The sequence below is a fragment of the Eupeodes corollae genome, chromosome 3, assembly GCF_945859685.1.
Source record: "Eupeodes corollae chromosome 3, idEupCoro1.1, whole genome shotgun sequence".
Classification (NCBI taxonomy): Eukaryota; Metazoa; Arthropoda; class Insecta; order Diptera; family Syrphidae; genus Eupeodes; species Eupeodes corollae.
Window position 1 is genome coordinate 83,670,567 of NC_079149.1, and position 21,298 is coordinate 83,691,864.

Below are 21,298 nucleotides of genomic sequence, written 5' to 3' on the forward strand. Positions count from 1 at the left end.
CTTGCAATGTGACCTCGAACGAGTTTTATCACGAAATTGTCAATTCTGTTGATTCGAGCCCCGTTGTATAGGACCTCGTTGGAATAGTAATGCACATAAGAAGACTCGGCTGTTCGATATAAGCCGGTACAGCGTCGTAAACACTGCCGCTCGAACACCCGAAACTTCTCCATCTGGGATGGGGCAACGTTGAACCACACAGGACAACCATACACGATCATTGGCCGTATGAGGGCCATGTAGCAAATTACCTTCACTCTGGGGTCAAGCCGACTGCTAAAAAACAGCCGTTTCGTCAGAGCGAAGGCTCCTCTGGCCCTGGTCAGAGCAGCATTTATATGTCTGTCGAAATATAAATACTGATCTAACCAGATACCGAGGTACTTCACTACACTTTTGCTTGCTAATGGCTGCCCGTGAAGATCAACGATGACCATCTTGCGCCAATTCTTACACGTATCCCTCGTGGCCCTAGCCAACGGAGTCCGGAACAGAATTGTCTCTGACTTCTGGACATTTATTTTCAGTTTCCAGTCGTCGCAATATCGCTGAATCTTGTCGAAATCACGCTGAAAGAGAATTCTAATAACCTCAACCTTTCGGGCCGTTCTGTACGCAATTAGATCGTCGGCGTACGCAATTGCCTTTGTAAGACTACCTATCAGATTGCTAGTTAAATGCTGAAGAGAATCGGCGAATTAACTGCTCCCTGTTGAAGACCATTTTTGATTAGGAATGTTGTGGTAGTAGTTGCATTGCCACTTTTGACAAAAAACTTTCTACTGTTAAGCAAATCATAAAGTATATACAACAATGGCTTGCTTATTCCAAGCCTGCTCAGTTTTAGGTAAAGACCCTCTAACCATACAGTGTCAAAGGCCTTTTCCAAATCAACCAGAACAGCACCTGTGCATTGTTGTTTTGATTTATTCCATTGGATATCAGAAACGAGTTTGGACGCAGCATGAATTGTGTCATGACCCGCCTTGAACCCGAACTGTTTGTCCGGAATTATTTTGTTGTCCGCAGCCCACTTAGTCAGAGCCCTATTAATGATCTTTTCGAAAACTTTGCTGATACTCGGAAGAAGACTTATCGACCGAAGATTTGACGGGTTGGAGTTGTCCTTTCCCTTTTTCGGGAGAGGATGAACCACAGCGGTCTTCCAATGCACTGGATAATATGCATTATTCAGTGCATTATTGAAGAGTGTGGTGTAAATGTCAATTGCTTCCGTCGGTAAATGTCTTAGTACAACGTTGGATATACCATCGACACCCGCTGACTTTTTATTTTTTATTGAATTGAAGATGAGTTAAAGCTCAACCTTCGTCACTAACAAGGGACTTGGTCCCGTTTGCTCGGCGATTATGGCATTTGCCAAGGATACAGCCTGCACGACACCACCTCCAACAACGGATTCAGGCTGATCGATTTCGCTGCGGGGCGAGACGTTCTGGTAGCTAGTACGCAGTTCACACATCTCAATATCCACAAGGGGACATGGAAATTTCCTGATCAATCAACCGTCAACCAGATTGACCAAATTGGGATCGACGCACGACACTTCTCCAGTATCCAAGATATCCGAACATTCCGAGAGGCCAACATTGACTCGGACCACTACCTCGTTGTAGCCAAGGTACGGCTACGGATATCACGATCCAAGCCAAAACAAGGAAGTTCTGTGAGAAGATTCGACGTAAGACGTCTATAATAGCAAGAGACTGGCATGTCCTTTTCCGAAACGAGTCTCTAATAACCTCGTAAGGAGTCCTATGCTGCCTGCATTAAGCATTGAAAACCCGTGGCAACATTGCCTTGCAGCCATCAGAGATGCAGCATCTGAAGTGCTAGGTTTACAGGCTTACAAATCGGCGCTGCACATAAGGACCAAAGCTGCTGGCGAGCTCTACGAGCAGAAGAGGAGAGGGGAACACCGGCTTTCTTAGATGGAAAAAAAGAGAGCACGAGAAGCGCGCGATCGAGGAGATAGAGGGATGTCACAACTTAAATGAGGTTCGTAAATTTTACCAAAAGGTAAAAAAAACCTCCCAAAGGTACAAGCTACTACCGAAGCCAGTAAGGACCATCAAGGGAACATCGTAATGGAACCGCAGTCTATGTTGAGAATATGGAAAGACCACTTCTCCAAATTATATAATGGCGATGACGAATCGAATTCCACTGTAAGGGAGATAGAACCACTCAACTTAGGCGACGCAGATCAACAATTCCGCCTACCCGACCTTGACGAAGTGAAGATAGCTATATCTAAACTTAAGACAAACATAGCTGCTGGAGCTGACGGCATCGCTGCCGAACTATTCAAAGCAGCAGGCGATGACTTGGTACGGAGCATGCACCAACTCATCTGCAAAATATGGTCGGAAGAAAGTATGCCCGATGAGTGGAATCTCAGCATAGTGTGCCCGATACATAAGAAAGGAGACCCTCTAAATTGCGCCAACACTCTGCTTAACATTGCGTATAAGATCATCTCTGGCATATTATGTGAACGTCTGAAGCCGTTCGTCAATAACCTGATTGGTCCTTATCAGTGTGGCTTCAGACCAGGTAAGTCCACTATCGGCCAAATATTCACACTACGGCAGATCTTGGAAAAAACCCAGGAGCTTCAAATCGATACCCACCATCTCTTTATCGATTTTAATGGCGCGTATGACAGCATCTATAGGGAAGATCTCTACCGAGCAATGTCTAGTTTTGGCATCCCTGTCATACTTATCCGTTTGTGCAAAATGACGATGAAGAATGCACGATGCTCTATCAAGGTCAGAAAAGATCTCACCGATGCATTTGATGTCAAAAAAGTTTTTAGACAAGGCAACAACAATATTGTTCTGGAAAGAAGTAACAACGATAGAGGCACAATCTTCCAAAGGCGTATCCGAGTAAGCAAGGTGGTATTGACATAATTTTAAAATCAAACCGTGATGTCAGTGGAGCGTTTTTGAGCATTGCGACGGAAGCCAAGAAGATATGCTGTCATCAAAAATGGACATTGAACAACGACGTCTTGAACAAAACGTCACCATGGATAGCTATAACTTTAAGGTAGTTAATGACTTTATCTACCTAGGCACCGCTATTAACACAGAAAACGACACCAGCGCTGAAATCAAACGAAGAATAACTTTTGCAAATCGCTGCTTCTTTGGACTTAGAAGGCAATCGCGAAGTAAAGTCCTCTCTCGAGCATCTAAAATCACCATCTATAAGACACTCATCATCCCTGTTCTCATTATTTATGGCGCTGAGGCCTGGACCCTGTGAAATAAAGATGAGAGCTCTCAGGTGGCGCACCCAGGTGTAAGAGGACCTCAACCAACTTGGCGTGCGAAACTGGAGACAGCTAGCTAGGGACCGAGCTGGCCGGAGACGCATGTTGGTTGAGGCCCAGGTCCGCCCCAGACTGTAGCGCCACCTTAAGTACGTAAGTAAGTACAAATAAACTCACAAAATTAATAACAAACTTAAATAAATTAGATTAACCCAAATAAGGATAACAAAATATATATACAAATTTTTTTAACATAAGATCACATTACCTATATATGTAATTTTTTACAATAAGTCCAATTCAGGTCAAGAGCTTATATTTTTAATAAAGTTATTATTTACACAAAGTTGCTTAAATGAGTTTAACCGTTGTTTTAGTTTAGCCAAGTGAGTATGTTAAAAGAACGTTTTCGTTACTTAAATTGTCTAACATCTTTTTTTGGTTCCAAAAAATATGACCAAATGGAATAAAAAATGAAAATTTTACCAATTAAAAAAATAATTACCAAATTTGGTCACAAATGACAAATGTGGCAATTGTGACCAAGCGAGCAACGAAAATAGAAATAATATATATCTGCCCAAAATAATGCACAAACTTAAAAATCCAAAAAGTCGTCGTGTAATAACGTGCGCATGACACAATAAAAATAGCCTGTGTAATCCCGGACATAGTAAAATTTAATTTCTATTTGCAGTCTACCGACATTTTCTGCCGCGCGTCTATTGTGTCTGGCTTATAAATTGGATTAACGAAACTCGTCTCTGTTTTGTTGCGCATTACATTACGCTGTAACCTGGAACGCCGCTCAGGTGTCATGTCTTTGCTGGGAATTTTGTTGAATTGTCATTTTGACTTTGACAGCCGTCTATCTCTTGTTTTTCTTTGAATTACATTTATTTTGTTATTCCGATTCTGCATCAGAAACAAAGGAAATTGCTTTTTGTATTTTTGTTGTGTGTTCTCAGTTCTCTTCAGTTATGTGTTTATTTTTATTTTCTTCCAAGGCAGAGAGCATGAATTATTCTAAATTCTAGGCAAGGGTGTCGCTGTCGTTTCGTTCAGCAGTTCAAGAATTTATTTAACTGGACAGTGGACAAGCAAAAAGTGAAATTGTTACAGAAAACTTTGCACCTGCATATTACACATCTCAGTTTTATAAGAATAATAAATTATATTAACATAAAATTCAATCGATTGGTGATTCGTTCGGTGCTTATGAATTGTATTTCTTTATTCATAACAACACAAGTTTAGTGGAATTCAAAGTGGAAGCTAGGTAACAAAATGTCCAAAGCCAACTTCAGTGACTATTGAAAGGGAACTAGGAATTTTACACAAAAAAGAACAATAATGAGTGGATCCAAGACCGATGCATTGCCCAAGAGAGGCCACGTCAATGAAGGTAAGTCAATTATCCTAAATAAATTTCAATTTTCCTTCATAAATCTCAATCAAGTGAAAAAGATAAATCTAGTTGAGTAAAATCTTAATAAAACTTTCACTTTGGTGTGAATATAAATAAATAAGCGCTAAAACTGATAATACAGGTAATTTAATTAAGATTTGAGATGAAGAGAAAGTGCATGATTATAGAAAATAAAGCTACGCTAAAACATTCATCCGCCAGTCTATTGTTAAAGTGCAATGATCTTGATTGAAACCGAAAGAAATGGCAGCAAACTTTTTATTTTTTTACATGACTTGAGTACATTGTTATTGACAAGATGAGAAATCTTCAGATACCACAACCAACAGGTATATTTTCTTTGCTTCGAATGGAAGATGTTAATTTTTTAATAGGTTATTTAGGTATGTAACTATTTGAAGTAGATACTTAGAATATTTATGTATGCCGGTGTGATAATTTTACATTCTTTTTCGTGTCAATGAAGAATTTGTTATACCCACAGATATACATTTCTTGTTCCGGCTTCAACCTTTATCCAATAAAACAAAGGCATGTATAAATACCGCAACGAATATGAATGTCGATATTTAATAAAAATGATACTTTCTTCTAAGCCTATATCCTCTTTTATCATTGTTTTTTGATGTGTTTGGGTTTAAAACTTATATCACAATCGTTTTCAAGTGTTTGGACGTCGATGCTTGCATGTTACCGTTCTTGGCCTAATTTAAAGGTCCAAGTTGAAATACAAATGTTTTTAACACCTGCCTGACTGTAAATTCATTTTTAAAACTTACAACATTATTTAAGAAATGTTTACACTTGTTAATAATAAATAGATTGACCCTCACTTAGGTCTCTGCTATTTTAGCGGATGGTGCTTACAAAAAAAAACCGGAAACGTGTAGATTAAGTTATGACTCAAGGTGAAAAAATGTGTTGAGTTGTTATCAGTGTAGCTATTTCTTCCATTTAGAATATGTATGAATATTGTTTAAAAAAAACGATAAAACTTTAACTGTATATTTCACAAGTGGATTCTTTTTCAAATTAATTTCGAGTCGAAAAACCCTCCGCCTTACAGAAATCCTAAAAGAACTGAATGGACGAAATTCAGTCAAATTGCTAATTCCAAACTAAGCAACTTACCGAATCTCACTGAAAGGTGAGAACCTTGGAAACTTCTATAAGTAAAGCTTTTAGAGTCTCTTACCCAGTTAAATATAGCCGTTAAACCCTTCCTTCTTGGTGGAATGAAGAACTGTCCAGTCTTAGGAAAATGTCGAGGACAATTTTCAATATCTGCCGCAAACATAAGTTTTATCGAAGGACCATTGTAATCCTTCATTTCTAAAAAAGCCTGATGGAACCTGGACATCCTCTCCAGCCGAATCTCTTGAGCTACTGATGAAGACGCTCTTTCCGGGTTGCGAGAGTGATAACCCGAATCGCTTGAGCTAAACGTAGCTCATGTGGAGCAAGTCAATTCCGTTATAACCAGAGAAAATATTTTGTGGGCCATCAATACTTTTTCTCCATATAAATCCCCAGGCATGGATGGCATACTGCCAGTTATGCTTCACAAGTTGCATGATGTGGCAGCATGGCTGGAACAAATTTTCAAAAGATGTCTCCTTCTCAAACATGTGCCCATGTCGTGGAGACATGTCAAAGTAGTTTTTATCCCGAAAGTGGGTAGGCGAGGTCACGAATCCGCGAAGGATTTCAGACCAATAAGCTTAACATCTTTTGTGCTTAAAACCTTGGACCGCATCCTTGCTTGCCATGATAGGGAAATCTTAGTTGGACGACCTCTCGAAAGCTCTCAGCATGCTTATCTTAAGGGCAAATCTACGGAGACTGAATTTACTCTTGCCACCTTCCTTGACATAGAAGGTGCTTAACAACGTCCTTACCGAATCCATAGAAGAATCGCTCGTTAAGTTCGGTGTAGAAGACTTCATTCGAGAATGGATTATTTTCATGCTCAGTGGTAGAAAGATTCGAGCCACTCTAGGCAATACAATCGCAACAAAACACGTGAGTACGGGAACACCCCAGGGTGGTGTCCTTTCGCCTCTTCTATGGCTTCTGGTCATGGATACAATTCTAGTTAAATTAGAGAGATGTGGAGTGAAGGCGGTAGCCCACGCGGATGATTAGGTGCTATTGGTGTCAGGAAAGTACACCTCTGTGATTAGTGAAATCACGGAGTCAGCTTTGAAGAAAGTTAGCAACTGGGCCACGAATTGTGGACTAGGAGCTAACCAAAGTAAAATTGAACTGTTGCTCTTTACCACCAAAACTAAAGTACCACCCTTCACGCTACCTCGACTCAACGGTCAAATCCTGTCATTGTCTCCCAGTGCAAAATATTCGGGAGTTATACTCGACCCTAAACTAAAAACTAAACTGGAAACTAAATAATGAAGTACGGGCTAAGAAGGTCTGTGTTGCCTTCTACGCATGCAGCAAAACTTTAAGCAAAAAGTGTTGACTTCAGTCGAAGATGATTTTATGGACGTACATAGCCGTAGTACGTCCAATCTTAACACATGGGTCGATTGTGTGGTGGCCTGCTCTAAGCCAAGCCTATAATATTGATAAGCTAAAGAAGGTTCAGAAAACAGCTTGCGTGGGCACCACAGGGGCCATGCGTACTTGCCCAACGGATGCCTTAAACGTTATTTTGGATCTTCTACCAATCGACCTTTTTATTAAATACATAGTTTCCTGCAGCGCTATTAGGCTGAAAGAATCAAAAAGCTGGTTGTCAAAACCTTATGGTCACAGCAACACAACGAAATTGATTTACTCAGATATTATCTCGGTAGACAATGACTACTGCACTCCTACTTTGAGCCTTAGTAAGGGTTTTAAGGTTATTTTCCCATCGAAAGAAGATTGGAAGGATGACATCGTGTCGATAGGTTTCGACACAACCATCTTTACTGACGACTCAAAGATGGAGTGCGGAGTTGGTTCTGAGATCTTTTCTGAGTCCTTTAATGTAGCCAAATCCTTTAGGCTTCCTGATTTCGCTAGCGTTTTTCAGGCTGAACTGCTGGCAATAAGGGAGGCATGTAAGATACTTAAACAAAACCCAAATCAAAACCGAAATGCGGCTATCTTTACAGACAGTCAGGCAGCTGTCAAAGCCATTAGCTCGGCCATATCCTCATCTTAAGTGGTACAGCAATGTCGCGATGAGCTTGCGAGCCTGAATATTAACCTCGGAGTCACCCTGATCTGGGTTCCGGGCCATAGTGGTATCGTGGGAAATGAACGGGCTGACGAGCTAGCCAGGCAAGGATCGGCCCTTCATAGCTCACTTGCGGAAATGGTTAACATTCCTCTTGGCGCTATCAAGGTTCAAATCTTTTCTATCTACCAAACTGAATCAAACCGAAGGTGGAGCAATTTACCCAACTGCATTATATCGAGGAAGATATGGCCCACCTATAATAAAACCCGTACAAACGATCTTCTGTGCAGGCCAAGGCAAGATATAGCCAGGATTGTTGCGGTTTCTACCGGATATTGGCCTATAGGAGTTCATGCGGAGAAGTTGGGTATCTCTTACAACACCTTTTGTCGTAGTTGTAGTGACCAAAGAGAAAGTGAAACGATAGTCCATTTCCTCTGCAAATGTCTTGCTTTGGCAAACTCTAGAATGAAATACTTTGGAAAAGCATTCTTTCACGAACTTGGTGAGCTATCTGAGACAAAGATTAGAGACCTAATCTTTTTTCTCAATGCGACTAAATGGCTCTAACATAATCGCTATGAAGCTTCTCTATCAATCTATCCCTTTCAATCAAAGGTCAAAAGAGATTTTGATATCAAAACGGCGCACTACAGCGCTAATTGGATCTCAGGCTAGGTTGCCTTGAGATTAACAATTCAACCTACCTACCCAATGCTTCCACTTGTTAATATCAAATAGACCACAACCTATACCAATCGCTTGTTTTCCTAACACACATAAATCCACAGTTTCGAATGGTTTCCCCGCTATTTTTCTGAAGAAGTGTTCTTCAATGCTGGCAAAACCACTGAGTAAGCTTTTTTATTTGTCCTTCTCCTCAGGTTTCGTTCCGAGCGGATGGAAAACAGTATTAGTCCAGCTTATCCCCCAAAAAAGCGAATCTTATCACCTCAGTTGTTTTTATACCCAAAGCTCGCAAGTCAATCCTAAAGATCTACGACCTATAAGTTTATCATAATTCCTCCTTAAGACCTTGGAAAGATTGATTGATATCCATTTAAGGGCAAGTATTGATACAAGAATTCTGTCTTCGTCTCAACATGCCCACTGTAAAAGTAAATCGGTGGAAACAGCTTTACATACCTTAGTACGGACCGTCGAACATTCCCTATATTATAAAGAGTTCACTATGGTTGCTTTCCTTGACATCGAAGGTGCCTTTAACAACGTAAACACATCTGCAATCACATCTGCACTGACATCTCTAAATGTAGAGAGTTCGCTTCGGGAGTTAATTCATTTAATGCTGATTAGGAGAATAATCAACTCAAAACTGGGCAACTCTTCTGACAGACGATTCGTTAGTATAGGGACACCGCCAGATGGTGTTCTGTCCCCTCTCCTCTGGGACCTACTGGTGAATGAAATCCTAACTAGTCTGCATGCGGAGGGTTTCAGAGTGATAGCCTATGCGGTCGACGTTGCTATAGCAATTGCAAGAAAGCATCTTAACACCTTAAAAGAACTCTTACAAAATGCCCTAGACAGACTAATACTTTGGGCTGATCGTTGTGGACAGGGTGTTAACCCACACAAAACCGATCTGGTCTTATTTTCGAGGAGATACAAAATTCCATTTGTCAACCCCTTCCTATATTAAAGGAATCCAATTAAAATTCTCAGACGAGGCTAAATACATGGGTCTTGTCTTAGATAAAAAACTTAATTGGAAATGCAACGTACAGGAAAGAGTCAAAAAAGCTACTGTAGCTTTTGATATTATCATTAGTTCATTCGCTTTAACATCGTCTCTAGGTTTCTAATAAATTATAAAAAAAGAATAATAAGCGGGAGTTGGGTTGAAACAATCGAAGTTCTTATATTGATGAATAAGAACTTGCTCGTATTAAAATGAAAAATAATAAGAACCCTGGATGCGTTGGAATTTATGTTTAATTTCTAAAAACTCGTCTTTAGAATTCAAGCAATATCTTCTTTCTTTCTATAACATCATATACGATAACTCTTTATATTTCTACAAGTCTTAGTAATGCTTTTATATTTTCCATATTTAAGAAAGGTAATGCCAGCTTACCTCAGAATTATAGAGGCAATTCAATATGAAACTCCATAAAGGCAACGGCTTAGTCTCTGATAAAGCTTCGGTTCCCATGGAACCAAGACCCTTGTTAGTGACGAAGATTGAGCTTCAGCTCATCTTCAACTCAATAAAAAACACAGACGGAGCAAAAGGATAGTGAAGTACCTCGGTTACTGGTTAGATCAGTATTTATATTTCGACAGACATATTATTGATGATCTGACCAGGGCCAGAGGAGCCTTCGCTCTGACGAAACGACTGTTTTTTTAGCAGTCGGCTTGAACCCAGAGTGAATTTAATTTGCTACATGGTGCTACATACGGCCGATGATCGTTTATGGTTGTCCTGTGTGATTCAAAGTTGCCCGTTCTCAGATAGAGAAGTTTCGGGTGTTCGAGCGGCAGTGTTTACGACGCTGTACCGGCTTATACCGAACAGCCGAATCTTTTCGAATCAACAGAATTGACAATTTCGTGATAAAACTCGTTCGAGATCACATTGCAACTATTTAATTTTCGGGGCGTTCTATCCGAACGACGAGTATTTAGAAAGTGTACGCTTGAGCAGCTTTATTCCACCAGGGGCATTCCTCTTTTTAGATAGATGCGGTCTGATACAGGATAGATTGGCAGTTCTGCTAATCTACCACGTCCGACGACGAAGCGTGGATAGGCGACTCCTGTACAATCGGGACGTCGCGTCATGGCACAAGGCGGAGCAGAGCTCCTTCGTTTCAGTAGAGCTGTGTCCGAACGGGACCGCACTGATAGGGTAAAGCAGGAGAACCAGTTTTGGTGGCTTCAATCGGCAATTGATAGTGGGTAGTCGGGATGGGTATAGTTTTAAGTAAAATAGGCATGGTGGCACAAAAAAAATAATTACAAAAATAAAAAAAAAACATGGAATAAGAAAAAAAAGGAAAATAAAATAAAAAAAATTAAAAACAACAAATGTTAGATAATTAGATTTGCTGCTGTGGTTCTTCTAGTTTTAAGTAGTTTAAAGGTAGAATAGGTAGTTTAAGTTAGCTTTAAGTTTTATATTAAGGACCTTATTTTAAGCAGTTTTAATTAAAAATAAAAAAAGATATTGAAATTAGTTTTTTTTTTAAATTTTCTAATAAACAAAAATAAATAAAATGAATTACAGTAAAATAGATCCTAGAGCCGAAAGGCATTAGTATTAAGTGTTATATTTTAACTTAGAGTGTCCATATGGGATCAGTAAGTTAGTTGTAAGTTATGGATAATTAGACTAGTTTTATGAATTTTTGTCTAGCTTTAAGATAGGTTTAAGATTGAATTAATAAAAATGAATTAAAAAAAAAGCTTCGGTTCCCAACGATTACCGAAATCAAGCATCAGTGGTTAGTAGACAGATGGGGGACCGTCTCGAAACCTACCGCATGTCATGTGTTCTTTCTTTATGTTGTTCTTTCTCTTCTGTCCTTCTGTCCTTTTGTCTTGTATTAATGTTGTTATCACCTTAACGTAACTTAAACTCCATTAGAAAAGTGTTTGCTAGAATTCCATACAATACACTTATTAGTTTTGTAGAATCAAACAATAGCTTAAGCATGTTTCTAGCTGGTTTTGTGAAGGTTTTTATCAAGTAATGGTTACAAATTTATCCAAAAGAACTTGATAAACTTTGAGAATATCCGAAGAGTAAATAACGTGTTCAATTAACTTATAGCTCTCAGTTATCAGGAATAACCTGTCGAATAATATTGATTTTTATTATCATTTAAGTACAAACTCGTTTAGAAATACAGTGCGACTCATGTGAATAGGTTCACAAATATTTTAACTACACAGATGGCCTCTCTCATGTATTAGAATGACACATTTTTTTTATATATGTAATGAAGGAGCATCATTATGTTCTTGTTTTGGGAAAAAAATGTGTCTTAAAGCTTACCGTTATACTCCCACGGTAGCTAGACTAAATCTATTCATAAAATTAAGCATTTTTTTGGCTCATCTGAATAGGTTCAACGGATGAAATGGAATACAACAATAAAAACTAAAACTAAACTAAACTAAATTTAACAGAAGTTAATAATGGGTGTTGCCACCTCTTTTTAATATAGTCTCGTAAATTCGATTAGGATTGGAACTATACAATTTTTCCAGGTATTGAAGCGAAATTTCTGACCAGGCTTTTTTAAAGGCTGCGATTATTGACTTTTTGTTTTCGAATTGCCTCCCTGACTCGTATACATACTTTCCGTGAAAGAAGTCCCCACACAATCTTTATTATGTTAAGGTCAGTGGAGTATGGGGATCACATCAGCATCTCCAAATTTTGGTTCTCAATCCACTGCCTTACTGTCCTCTCTGTATGGATGGGGGCATTATCACTTTGGAATATCCACAATATTGGTCCAAAAAAGTTCATAAATCTGTGGGAAGGTCTTTTCTAGCACACCTTTATAAAAATGTGTATTTATTCTCGATGTAACAAATTGGAGCTCCAAGGCTCCGTAGAAGGAAACTACTTCCCACACAATAACACTGCCTTCACATCTATGCAGCCGACTAAATTAATGCTCCTCTTTTCGAAGGTCATAAAAGTAATAATTATAGCCGCCATGGCAATCTAAATTGATTTTTTTCTCATCGGAAAAAATCACTTTTTGCCACTGTGACTTCAGCGACATTTACTTCTTACAGAATTGGAGACGAATTTCTTTCCTAGATTCGTTAAGTAGTGTTTTTTTCTTAATTTGTTTCTTTTCAAATGGGAAGCACTTTTAATAACGCGTTTTGCCGAAGCTAAACTGCAATTGACATCTGTTTTTATTTTTTATTTTCTACGCGGAATCATGAGAATTAGAAGCTGCTCTGATGATAGCACGTCTATCAGCCATTGATTAGGCCGTATAAGTTCCTCCTTCCATGTTTTTTCCCTAATTTGGGATATTTCGTAAGTAACTGCCTGCCAAATTTTGATTTCTTTTTTTATTATCTTCGCTATATGTAGGTCGTTAGTTTGGGCCTGTTTCCTTTTTCTTCCTCGCTTAAAGATTTTAAGCGACCCATTTAACCGTTAATAGAAAAAACACACTAACTTTATTGACAGATAAAATTTCGGTTACAATTAACACACAACTCAATGCAAAGTGCAATTTTCGCTGTTGAACCTATTAGTCTAGCTACCGTGAGAGAACAACGGTAAGCTTTAAGACCATTTTTTTTGCTCCCAAAACAAGCACATATGTAATTATGCTCTTTCATTACATATATACAAAAAATGTGTCATTCCAATACATATGAAGAGAGACCATCTGTGTAGTAAAAATATTTGTGAACCTGTTCACATGAGCGACAGTGTATGATAAGTTTATAAATTTTAATAAAATAACTAAGCATATAATTTTCAATTAAAGTAATAATGAGTTTTTATTTTTTATTTTTCGTAGTTTGCAAGGAATGGCTTGTGCGGGAAGATGGTGCTTTAGCGTATAAACTGCAATCTCAAGAAAGTAAGTTCCAAGGTTTTTTCTTTACAAAATACTTTTTTAACAGTTTCTTTTTTATTCTAGTCAACGATTTTTATAAAGGCAACAGATATCGCAATGAAGTAGTTCGAACAGATTTCCCAACCGCACTTGAAGAACAAATCAAAGAGAAAGAAAATGCTGAAAAGCAGAAAGAGTGTTATAAGAAATATTTATCAGAACAGTAATAATAACTTAAAATTAAGAATGTATCGTTCAAAACTTTAATCTTCTTATGGTTATTTATAGAGAAGAACACGATAAGCAAGTGGCACTGGAAATAGCTGAAAAATTAGAGAAAGACCTTCTCGAACAACGGAAACGAGAATTTGAAGAAAGCGAAGAAATGGCTGATCAACTACAGGTGTGTTATAAAATAATTATAATTATCAATTTATTACAATTTTTTTTATATTTAAGAACATCTATGTAAATTTACCCGCACCTGGAATGCAAGATTTTCCGATTAACCCTTTTCAAGATAAAGCAAGTATATCGCACAAGAATCGAGATTTTTCACAAGTCCATCATTCACAAGAAGTTGGCTTACCTTTCCCAAGCTTTAACTCTTCAAGTTCACATTCAGAAGATTTCAACCCATTAATGATGGATCACCATCAAAAAAATTATAAATCAAAATCAGCACATAATTCACTTCATGACACAGAAGATGCAGCTCGAATCTCTAACGTTTCATCCAAGAACATAAGTCGGTCCAAATACCACACACAACAATCTTTACCAATTGATACTATTACTCAGTATATAGAGCCTTCCGACAACCTAGTTTCATCCATAAATAATTCAATCACAAAGCCAATTCCCCAAAGTCACTCATCTAAAAATAAGCGTTCACCTTCAACTGATATCGCTGACGAGAGCAAAATAAGAGGCGATTTTAATTTCCAGAGACAAACCTCGCAAACAAATTTTGATCCGTTCTTGGAGGGTAATTCACGTAATAAGCATCATCATCATGTCCAGCAGAATATTGATGATATTGAACTTTATGTTGAACCGGGCCTGCAAGAAATAGGTCTGCCTATGGAGGAAATCAAAGAAATTAATAAAAAAATCAAGCAAGAAAAGAAGGACGAGGTAAGATATTATTTAAGGACACTCATAAGATTCCAAATGATGAATGGATATATGTTTTTTGGTTTCTATAGGAACTAGCCAGAAAACTTCAAGAAATGGAAAAGCTAAATGGCATGACATTAGAAGATCGCGACCGTCTTCTGGCTATCGAAGCGCAAGACAAGGAACTGGCAAAGATGTTACAAGAAAGGGTAAACATTTTTAATCTTTCTATTTAAATAAATTATCTAAATATATTTTTTGTGATAGGAAAAAGCCAAAGCTAAAAGAGCAAAAGAAAAGGCGCGTCTTCGAAAGCATCAATATCAGAAGGAGCCTACCGCCCTTCACAATGGCCCCTTATTGCCACTGCCACAAGAATGTACAGAGCTGACAGTCGGCTCAAAGCTCGAAGAAGTAGACCAAATCGATATGGAAGCCTATTCAAATCCAAAAGACCTAATTCCACACCAAAGAATGGAGAATGAATGTTTCAGAGAAAATAGCATACATTTTACCTCAGATGTTGTCGATAACAACAAAGATGATGACATCTACACTTTGCCTTTTGACAGTTGCGGCCCTAATCGTTCGGTTTCAACCAGTCTTCAATCATCAGTGATTGGACAAAACCATGTACTTATAAGATCAGAACAGTATTCTTCGTCCGACATACAAAATGAATCGCATGATTCTCTAAGATTGAATAGCTCGCTATCGAGTTCTTATGGTAAGTTGTTCAAAAAAATAAAGTAGACTTTTTAAATTAAATAATTTGAATGTTTCTTTTTTAACTTCAGAACAAAACTCAGGTCCTGCGCCACCTTATATGCCAATTCAAGGAACTCGCCGGTCCAATTCGAATGATGAACGCAAGAAAAGAAAAGATAAATGTACTCATCAATGAAATACAAAAGTATATCATATAAATTGTATCTCGAATATAATTTTAGTATTTATTTTCAATGGATTATAATTTAAACAAAACAAAAAATGTATTAATTATTTCGTCCCCTCAGCAAATAAGTTTTAAAGAACAAATAATATTTGTATTTATTATTTTTTAACATTTCAATTTTAATCTTTTTTTTTCGAATACAATAAAAGCTTCCTCATATCATTTATAAGAACTTATATTTGATATCTGTAAGCATCTCAAAATAAAGTAGAAAATATACAATTCAAATTTAATCAAATAAGCAGAGCAAAAGAAAATCAAAATGTTATCGATCTAGTTAAATTCTCTTAAACCGAAATTGATGAAAAAACGTCCGGGTTGGAAATATACACATTAAAACCAATTATTTAGCAACCATTATAAAATTAAATACGTACACAAATATAGATGTAAATCAAAACATGGTAGATTTTATATATTTTTTGATTTTCGCAACATGGTAGATTTTATATATTTTTTGATTTTAATATAATTTTATTTTTTTTGTTGCAAGGGGCGATTTAAATTTTAGTTAGATACTAAAAAACCGAATTCGAATATTATACAAACTGGTTTCAAATTTATATAATTGTTAAAATATATTGTTAGAAATAAAGCTTCTTATACAAACAAATTAATTTTAAAATTATTTTTTCTATTGATACCTCAAAAAGTGAATTATAACTCTCAACTAATCCTGATGTCTAATCTTTTTTGAACAATTATTGAATAGCGAACTATAACTATCATTGAAATCGATACGGGAAAATTTTTGAATCGATATTTGACGGTGTTTCCCCTCGATCGGAAATCACACAAAGAATTTATTTTGAGAAAAAAAGTCTAATTTTTCTCTAAAAATTTATTTTTCTTTTTTCCGGACGGAAATTCACTTTCCTGAACAGCTGATACTTTTATGTTCAAAAGTGAAACGAATCGTTCCTATGTTCTAATTTGACACAATTTCAATGACAGATTTCTGTCAGTAAACATTTGTCTTTGGCTTTCAATCAGGAAATTTTTTTTAATGATAGCTATAAACGACCTGTCAAAAAAATTCCAATGTTTGTTTTCAATTATGGAAACCAATGGTAGCTATAACTGGCGCCTTAAAAATTTATATCATTGAAAAAAATTTCCTGCTTGAAATCCATCGACAAATTTTTTCATTTTGATTGTGTGAAATTGGAACACAAATCAGTGGAACGGTTCGTTTCACTTTTGAACATAAAAGCATCAGCTGTACAGGCGTCCGGAAAAAAGAAAAATACATTTTTAGAAAAGAATGAATGTGTAATTATACTTTGTGTGATTTCCAATCGATTAGTGTATAATTTTCTTTTCTAATCAAAGGGAAACACATTCAAATATCAATTCTGATTTTCATATCCTGATTTTAATCCAAGGTTGTCTGACAGTTTTCGATGAAAACAAACATTATTGTGACCGACAATTTTAATAAGATATTTTATAGGAATGGGCAGGTTCAGGCGACATAAGCGACTTGAAAGTAAGGCAAGTTTCTTGTATCTGATTGGCCAGCTGCCAAAAAATTACCTTCCCATTAAGGCAACTGGAAAGTTAGTCATAAGAAAAATCTCCCTAACTATTAAGTCAAGTCTACTTATGTCAAAATGACAGTTGATCATATTTTTTCACTCAACTCAAGCTGAACTTTATTACTGTATAATTTATATATTTTCTGCACAACTTCATTTAATACATTCTGTTAATGGGTCTCTTGTCAATTTGAAAAGAAGTAACTAATATTTCTTTACAAAACAAAGTACACATTTTGATGGACTTGTAGCTTGCTTGAGGAGTGTTTTGTAAACCATAATTTGCTTGGTACTTTTTGTGCTATGAACTTAAAGTAGAGGGTTGTGAAGTAAAGTATTGAATTTGAAATTCATGACACTTGAACAAATTAACTAGCTGCCTTCGGCAAAATGTACGTTCAAAGAATGAAGTTGACTGCAAATGAAGTCCCTTATGTTGGTTGAACCTGCCCATCGTGTGCATTTTTGAAAGATGGTGCCACTTGTATTGGCGTTATTGTCGCACACCACTCTTTCAAGAACAATATTAAACCAGCTACATAACAGTGCATTGCCTTGTCGAAGTCCTCTGGTGATTTCGAAGGTTTCGGTGGAGTGTCTTCTAATTTTGACACAGCAACGAGCATTTTCCACCGTCATCCTGATAAGTCGTATCAGTTTGGTAGGGATATCATAGGTATAGTTCGTTCCTGTCTACACTGTCATAACTTTCTTTAAAATCTATGAAAAGATTTGGCGTAGAGTGAAAATTTGAAATGGCTTTAGGCGTTCACATAATACGCTTGGTGGGATTATTTTTTACAATAGTAAGCAATGAATAGTACAAGTGGCATTATATGGCGTTTTTCTTTTTTAGTTCAGAGCTGAGCCCTGAGCAGACTCTGAGCGAACAGAGTAGAGTAGAGTAGACTTCTGAGCAGAGTATGTTAAGAGCTCTCTGATTTAATTATGAAACAACTTGAGCACTAAACTGCCATGATTTCAAATGTCGTCTGTTTGATGTCGTTCAAAATTTTCTTTTATCGAATTAATTAAATAAGAAAGTCATAGCTTTGGTCCATTTGACGCCTGAAATAAATTTATTTCATAAAAATGCTATATGCAATTACCTTTTTTCAAAATTATCTTTCCTTCTGCACTAGAGGGACCAGCCTCTTCCGCCATTTTTATTGTTTAAACGATAATTTTTTTTTAAGTTCCAGGCTTTCAAATATCAAATTTTTTGTGTTCAGCATTTTACTCCATTTACTCTGTTATTTTATTCCGAGCTCACAGAGCGTGCTCTGAACATGTTCAGAACTAAAAAAGAAACACGAATTTGAAGTCTGAACAATCAGAGCTCAAAAAGAAACACAATTATTTTTTGGGTCAAAAATATCTTTCAAATGAAACTAAAATTACATTTCTATGATTTATATATTTTGAGTTACTTTTAATCAAACCTTTTTTAGGCAAACGTTTGTACAATAATATCTTTTAAAATTCAATGATGACATTTATTTTTTTGGCACCGATAAGTAGCTAAGTTCACAACCTTTATTTTCATATATCATTATTTAGGGTTTCTTCAACAATTTATTCATTTTGACAATAATAATTCAAAAATTTGCTCCTAAAATACAAATAAAATCTTATACCTAACACTAAAATAAAAATAATTCTTATAGTAATAGTGGACAAATTAAAACAAAAAATAAATAATTTGTATTAATGTGGTGGAAATATTAGAATAAAAAAAGAAATTGTTATCACAATATCGACAAAACTAAATTAAATTAATTCAAAGAAAAATAATAAATAATTATAAACTAAATAATAATTCAAAGAAAAATAAATAATTTCAATGGCAATGGGTTTGGCAAAACATAATTCTAATCTGATCATAGGTCACTAAAAGGTTGTTTAAAAATTGAGAAGGGGGTCTTAAATTACTCTCATATCTTGCCCAACTTAAAAACCATATTATGGTCATAACATGAGAGCAGCATCCAACCGTTCTTCGACTTACTAGGCAATTGCAATAATATTGTTCTCTGCCCTGTTGATTATTATTATATAAAATGTAAACAAAATATACTCTCCGGCTTATATGCCTGCTCTGAATCCTACCACGTAATAATTTAGCATATCTTGTAGGGGGTAAACCTTCTGGGAGACTGCTGGTTGGGTCCATGTTTATTTCTATAAGATATGAGCCATCATTTCGGATATGCTCCCCGTAATAACAAAATAAGTTCATTTTAACTTAAGCGTGGGAAAGAAACATTATTTTTGGGAACATAATAATTAAAATCAATAAATAACTTAATTCTAAGCCATGTTGGAACCATCAGTCTCTCGGACGAAGAACAGTCAGGTACAAAGCAATGATTTTGTGAGTCTGAAGCCCCTGTGAGATGTGGTAAGGTGATTGAGCATTCGGGTTGCGCTGCATTTACAATCATTGGAGCATGACCTGAAATTCTGTCAGCGCGCACCCAACATCTATGGCACATCCGATCTGAATTATGCACCTTTAAGAAAATGCATGAAAATAAAAGCTTTTTCACAAAATAACGAGTCTTCTATTTTTATTAATTTTACCGGAAGAGGAGCTACCCATTCAATTACGATGTTCCTTATTCCAAACTTGTCTCTCATTATTTGATGAAAGCATATGCGATCTAAAACGTAGAATTGACCTTTGGCAATTAACGCATACCTGTCTTCGATTTCCCACACCTGAGCTAGGTTCGCTTCTTTGCACTTGGGAACTATTTACGTTACTTGGATTTTCATTAAAAGTTGAATCGTAATCTATTTTTGTCAAAAAACATATTTTAAGAAAAAATCACATCAAAAAAAACAAATATCAACTGCATCAAACCAAAAAATATAACGGAAAAAAACTTATTTACAGATATTTAATAGCGTGAGTGGTTAACTATTTCCTGTATGTTAAGCTTATACCGCTCACATGCTACTCTTCTAACATTATAGTGTTAGGTATAAGATTTTTTTTGTATTTTATGAGCATATTTTTGAATTATTATTGTCAAAATGATTAAATTGTTGAAGAAACCCTACAAAATTATATATGAAAATAAAGGTTGTGAACTAAGCCACTTATTGGTGCCAAAAACAAATAATATCATCATTGAATTTTAAAAGATATTATTGTACAAAAGTTTGCCTAAAAAATGCTGTTACTCAAAGGTTTGATTAAAAATAAATGAATATATAAATCATATAAATGTAATTTTAGTTTCATTTAAAAGATATTTTTGACACCTTTATTTTAATACCTTTTTGATTTTTCTAACTTTTCTGTATCCAAAGATATTAGCATTTATTTAGGAAAAGTGCTGATTTTTAATGGTTGGACATTTCGAACTTCAATTTCAAATATCTCGGATCTCCCATGAGTTACCGACAAAATATTTTTGCAGATATATCCGGCTTAGAACAACCTTTAATTTGATACCTAATTCAATGGTGTACACTCCGGGCCGAAAATGAGCATACCCCTTTGCCGTTCGGATTCAGCTTATAGTAGTCACTAGGCCCTAATTCTCAACGGACTGTTGCGCCAACCAATTTTTGTATAGGCAATGAATAAATTCCAATTTGATTTTAGTTTTGCTCCTGTTACCATTGAGTGAAGCAATAAAAAAGTAGATTTCACAATAATAAAGGTAAGGAATTAATCCGCAAGAAATTGTCTCGTTTAAAAACCCACTGGGCAATATCGTTTATAAATCGTGTTTTATCCCCAGTTTCCCATATCTTCAAGACAAGACGACACGTTGTCTACATTTGCATGCTAATGAAAGCAGTACGAGAACGAATACCACTAAAACGCCTTCGGAAAAAAAGATAATTAAATTATTAGATATTATCTACACATAAACGGCTTTCGATGATATACCGATAATTTGTTAACACGTTGACTCCAAAAAGTTGTCGTGGAAAGTAGAGAAGTGGTAGGGGGATTGGTAAATTGTTTAACAAAAATACCCTTTTAAAGGGAGACACATAAAAGAATTCTTCTACAAGATTGTGGTTAGACAAACAAAGACAAGATAACGCTTAGTAGAGGGTTTTAAAGCAACTAAGGGGCCGGTTATAGTCTGTATAGTAGTTATCAGTAAAATCCATCAGTAATTTTTTTAGTTTTTGAACATGTTACAGATTTATTTTTAGCAAAATATTGATGCAAT

The 21,298-nt window shown here is 36.2% G+C and overlaps 1 protein-coding gene across 2 annotated transcripts; it reads left to right on the top strand.

The window, feature by feature from the left end:
- Nucleotides 1-4,189: 4,189 nt before the first annotated feature.
- Nucleotides 4,190-16,174, top strand: LOC129952035 (uncharacterized). 2 transcript variants are annotated; one of them, XM_056064458.1, is made up of 9 exons: nt 4,194-4,709; nt 13,449-13,511; nt 13,572-13,710; nt 13,776-13,890; nt 13,947-14,012; nt 14,436-14,624; nt 14,696-14,815; nt 14,874-15,333; nt 15,404-16,174. In XM_056064458.1, the coding sequence occupies exons 1-9, from the start codon at nt 4,658-4,660 to the stop codon at nt 15,508-15,510; spliced, it is 1,311 nt and encodes a 436-aa protein (XP_055920433.1). In that variant the 5' UTR covers nt 4,194-4,657; the 3' UTR covers nt 15,511-16,174. The 2 variants fall into 2 exon arrangements, with proteins under 2 accessions (XP_055920432.1, XP_055920433.1); XM_056064457.1 differs by having other exon boundaries at nt 4,190-4,709; nt 13,947-14,624.
- Nucleotides 16,175-21,298: the final 5,124 nt, after the last annotated feature.

Coding starts and splice junctions, on each gene's coding strand:
- LOC129952035 (XM_056064457.1), top strand. CDS start 4,658: ATGAGTGGATCCAAGACCGATGCATTGCCCAAGAGAGGCCACGTCAAT. Junction 13,711..13,775: donor AAGAAATATTTATCAGAACA/GTAATAATAACT, acceptor GGTTATTTATAG/AGAAGAACACGATAAGCAAG. Junction 14,625..14,695: donor AGCAAGAAAAGAAGGACGAG/GTAAGATATTAT, acceptor TGGTTTCTATAG/GAACTAGCCAGAAAACTTCA.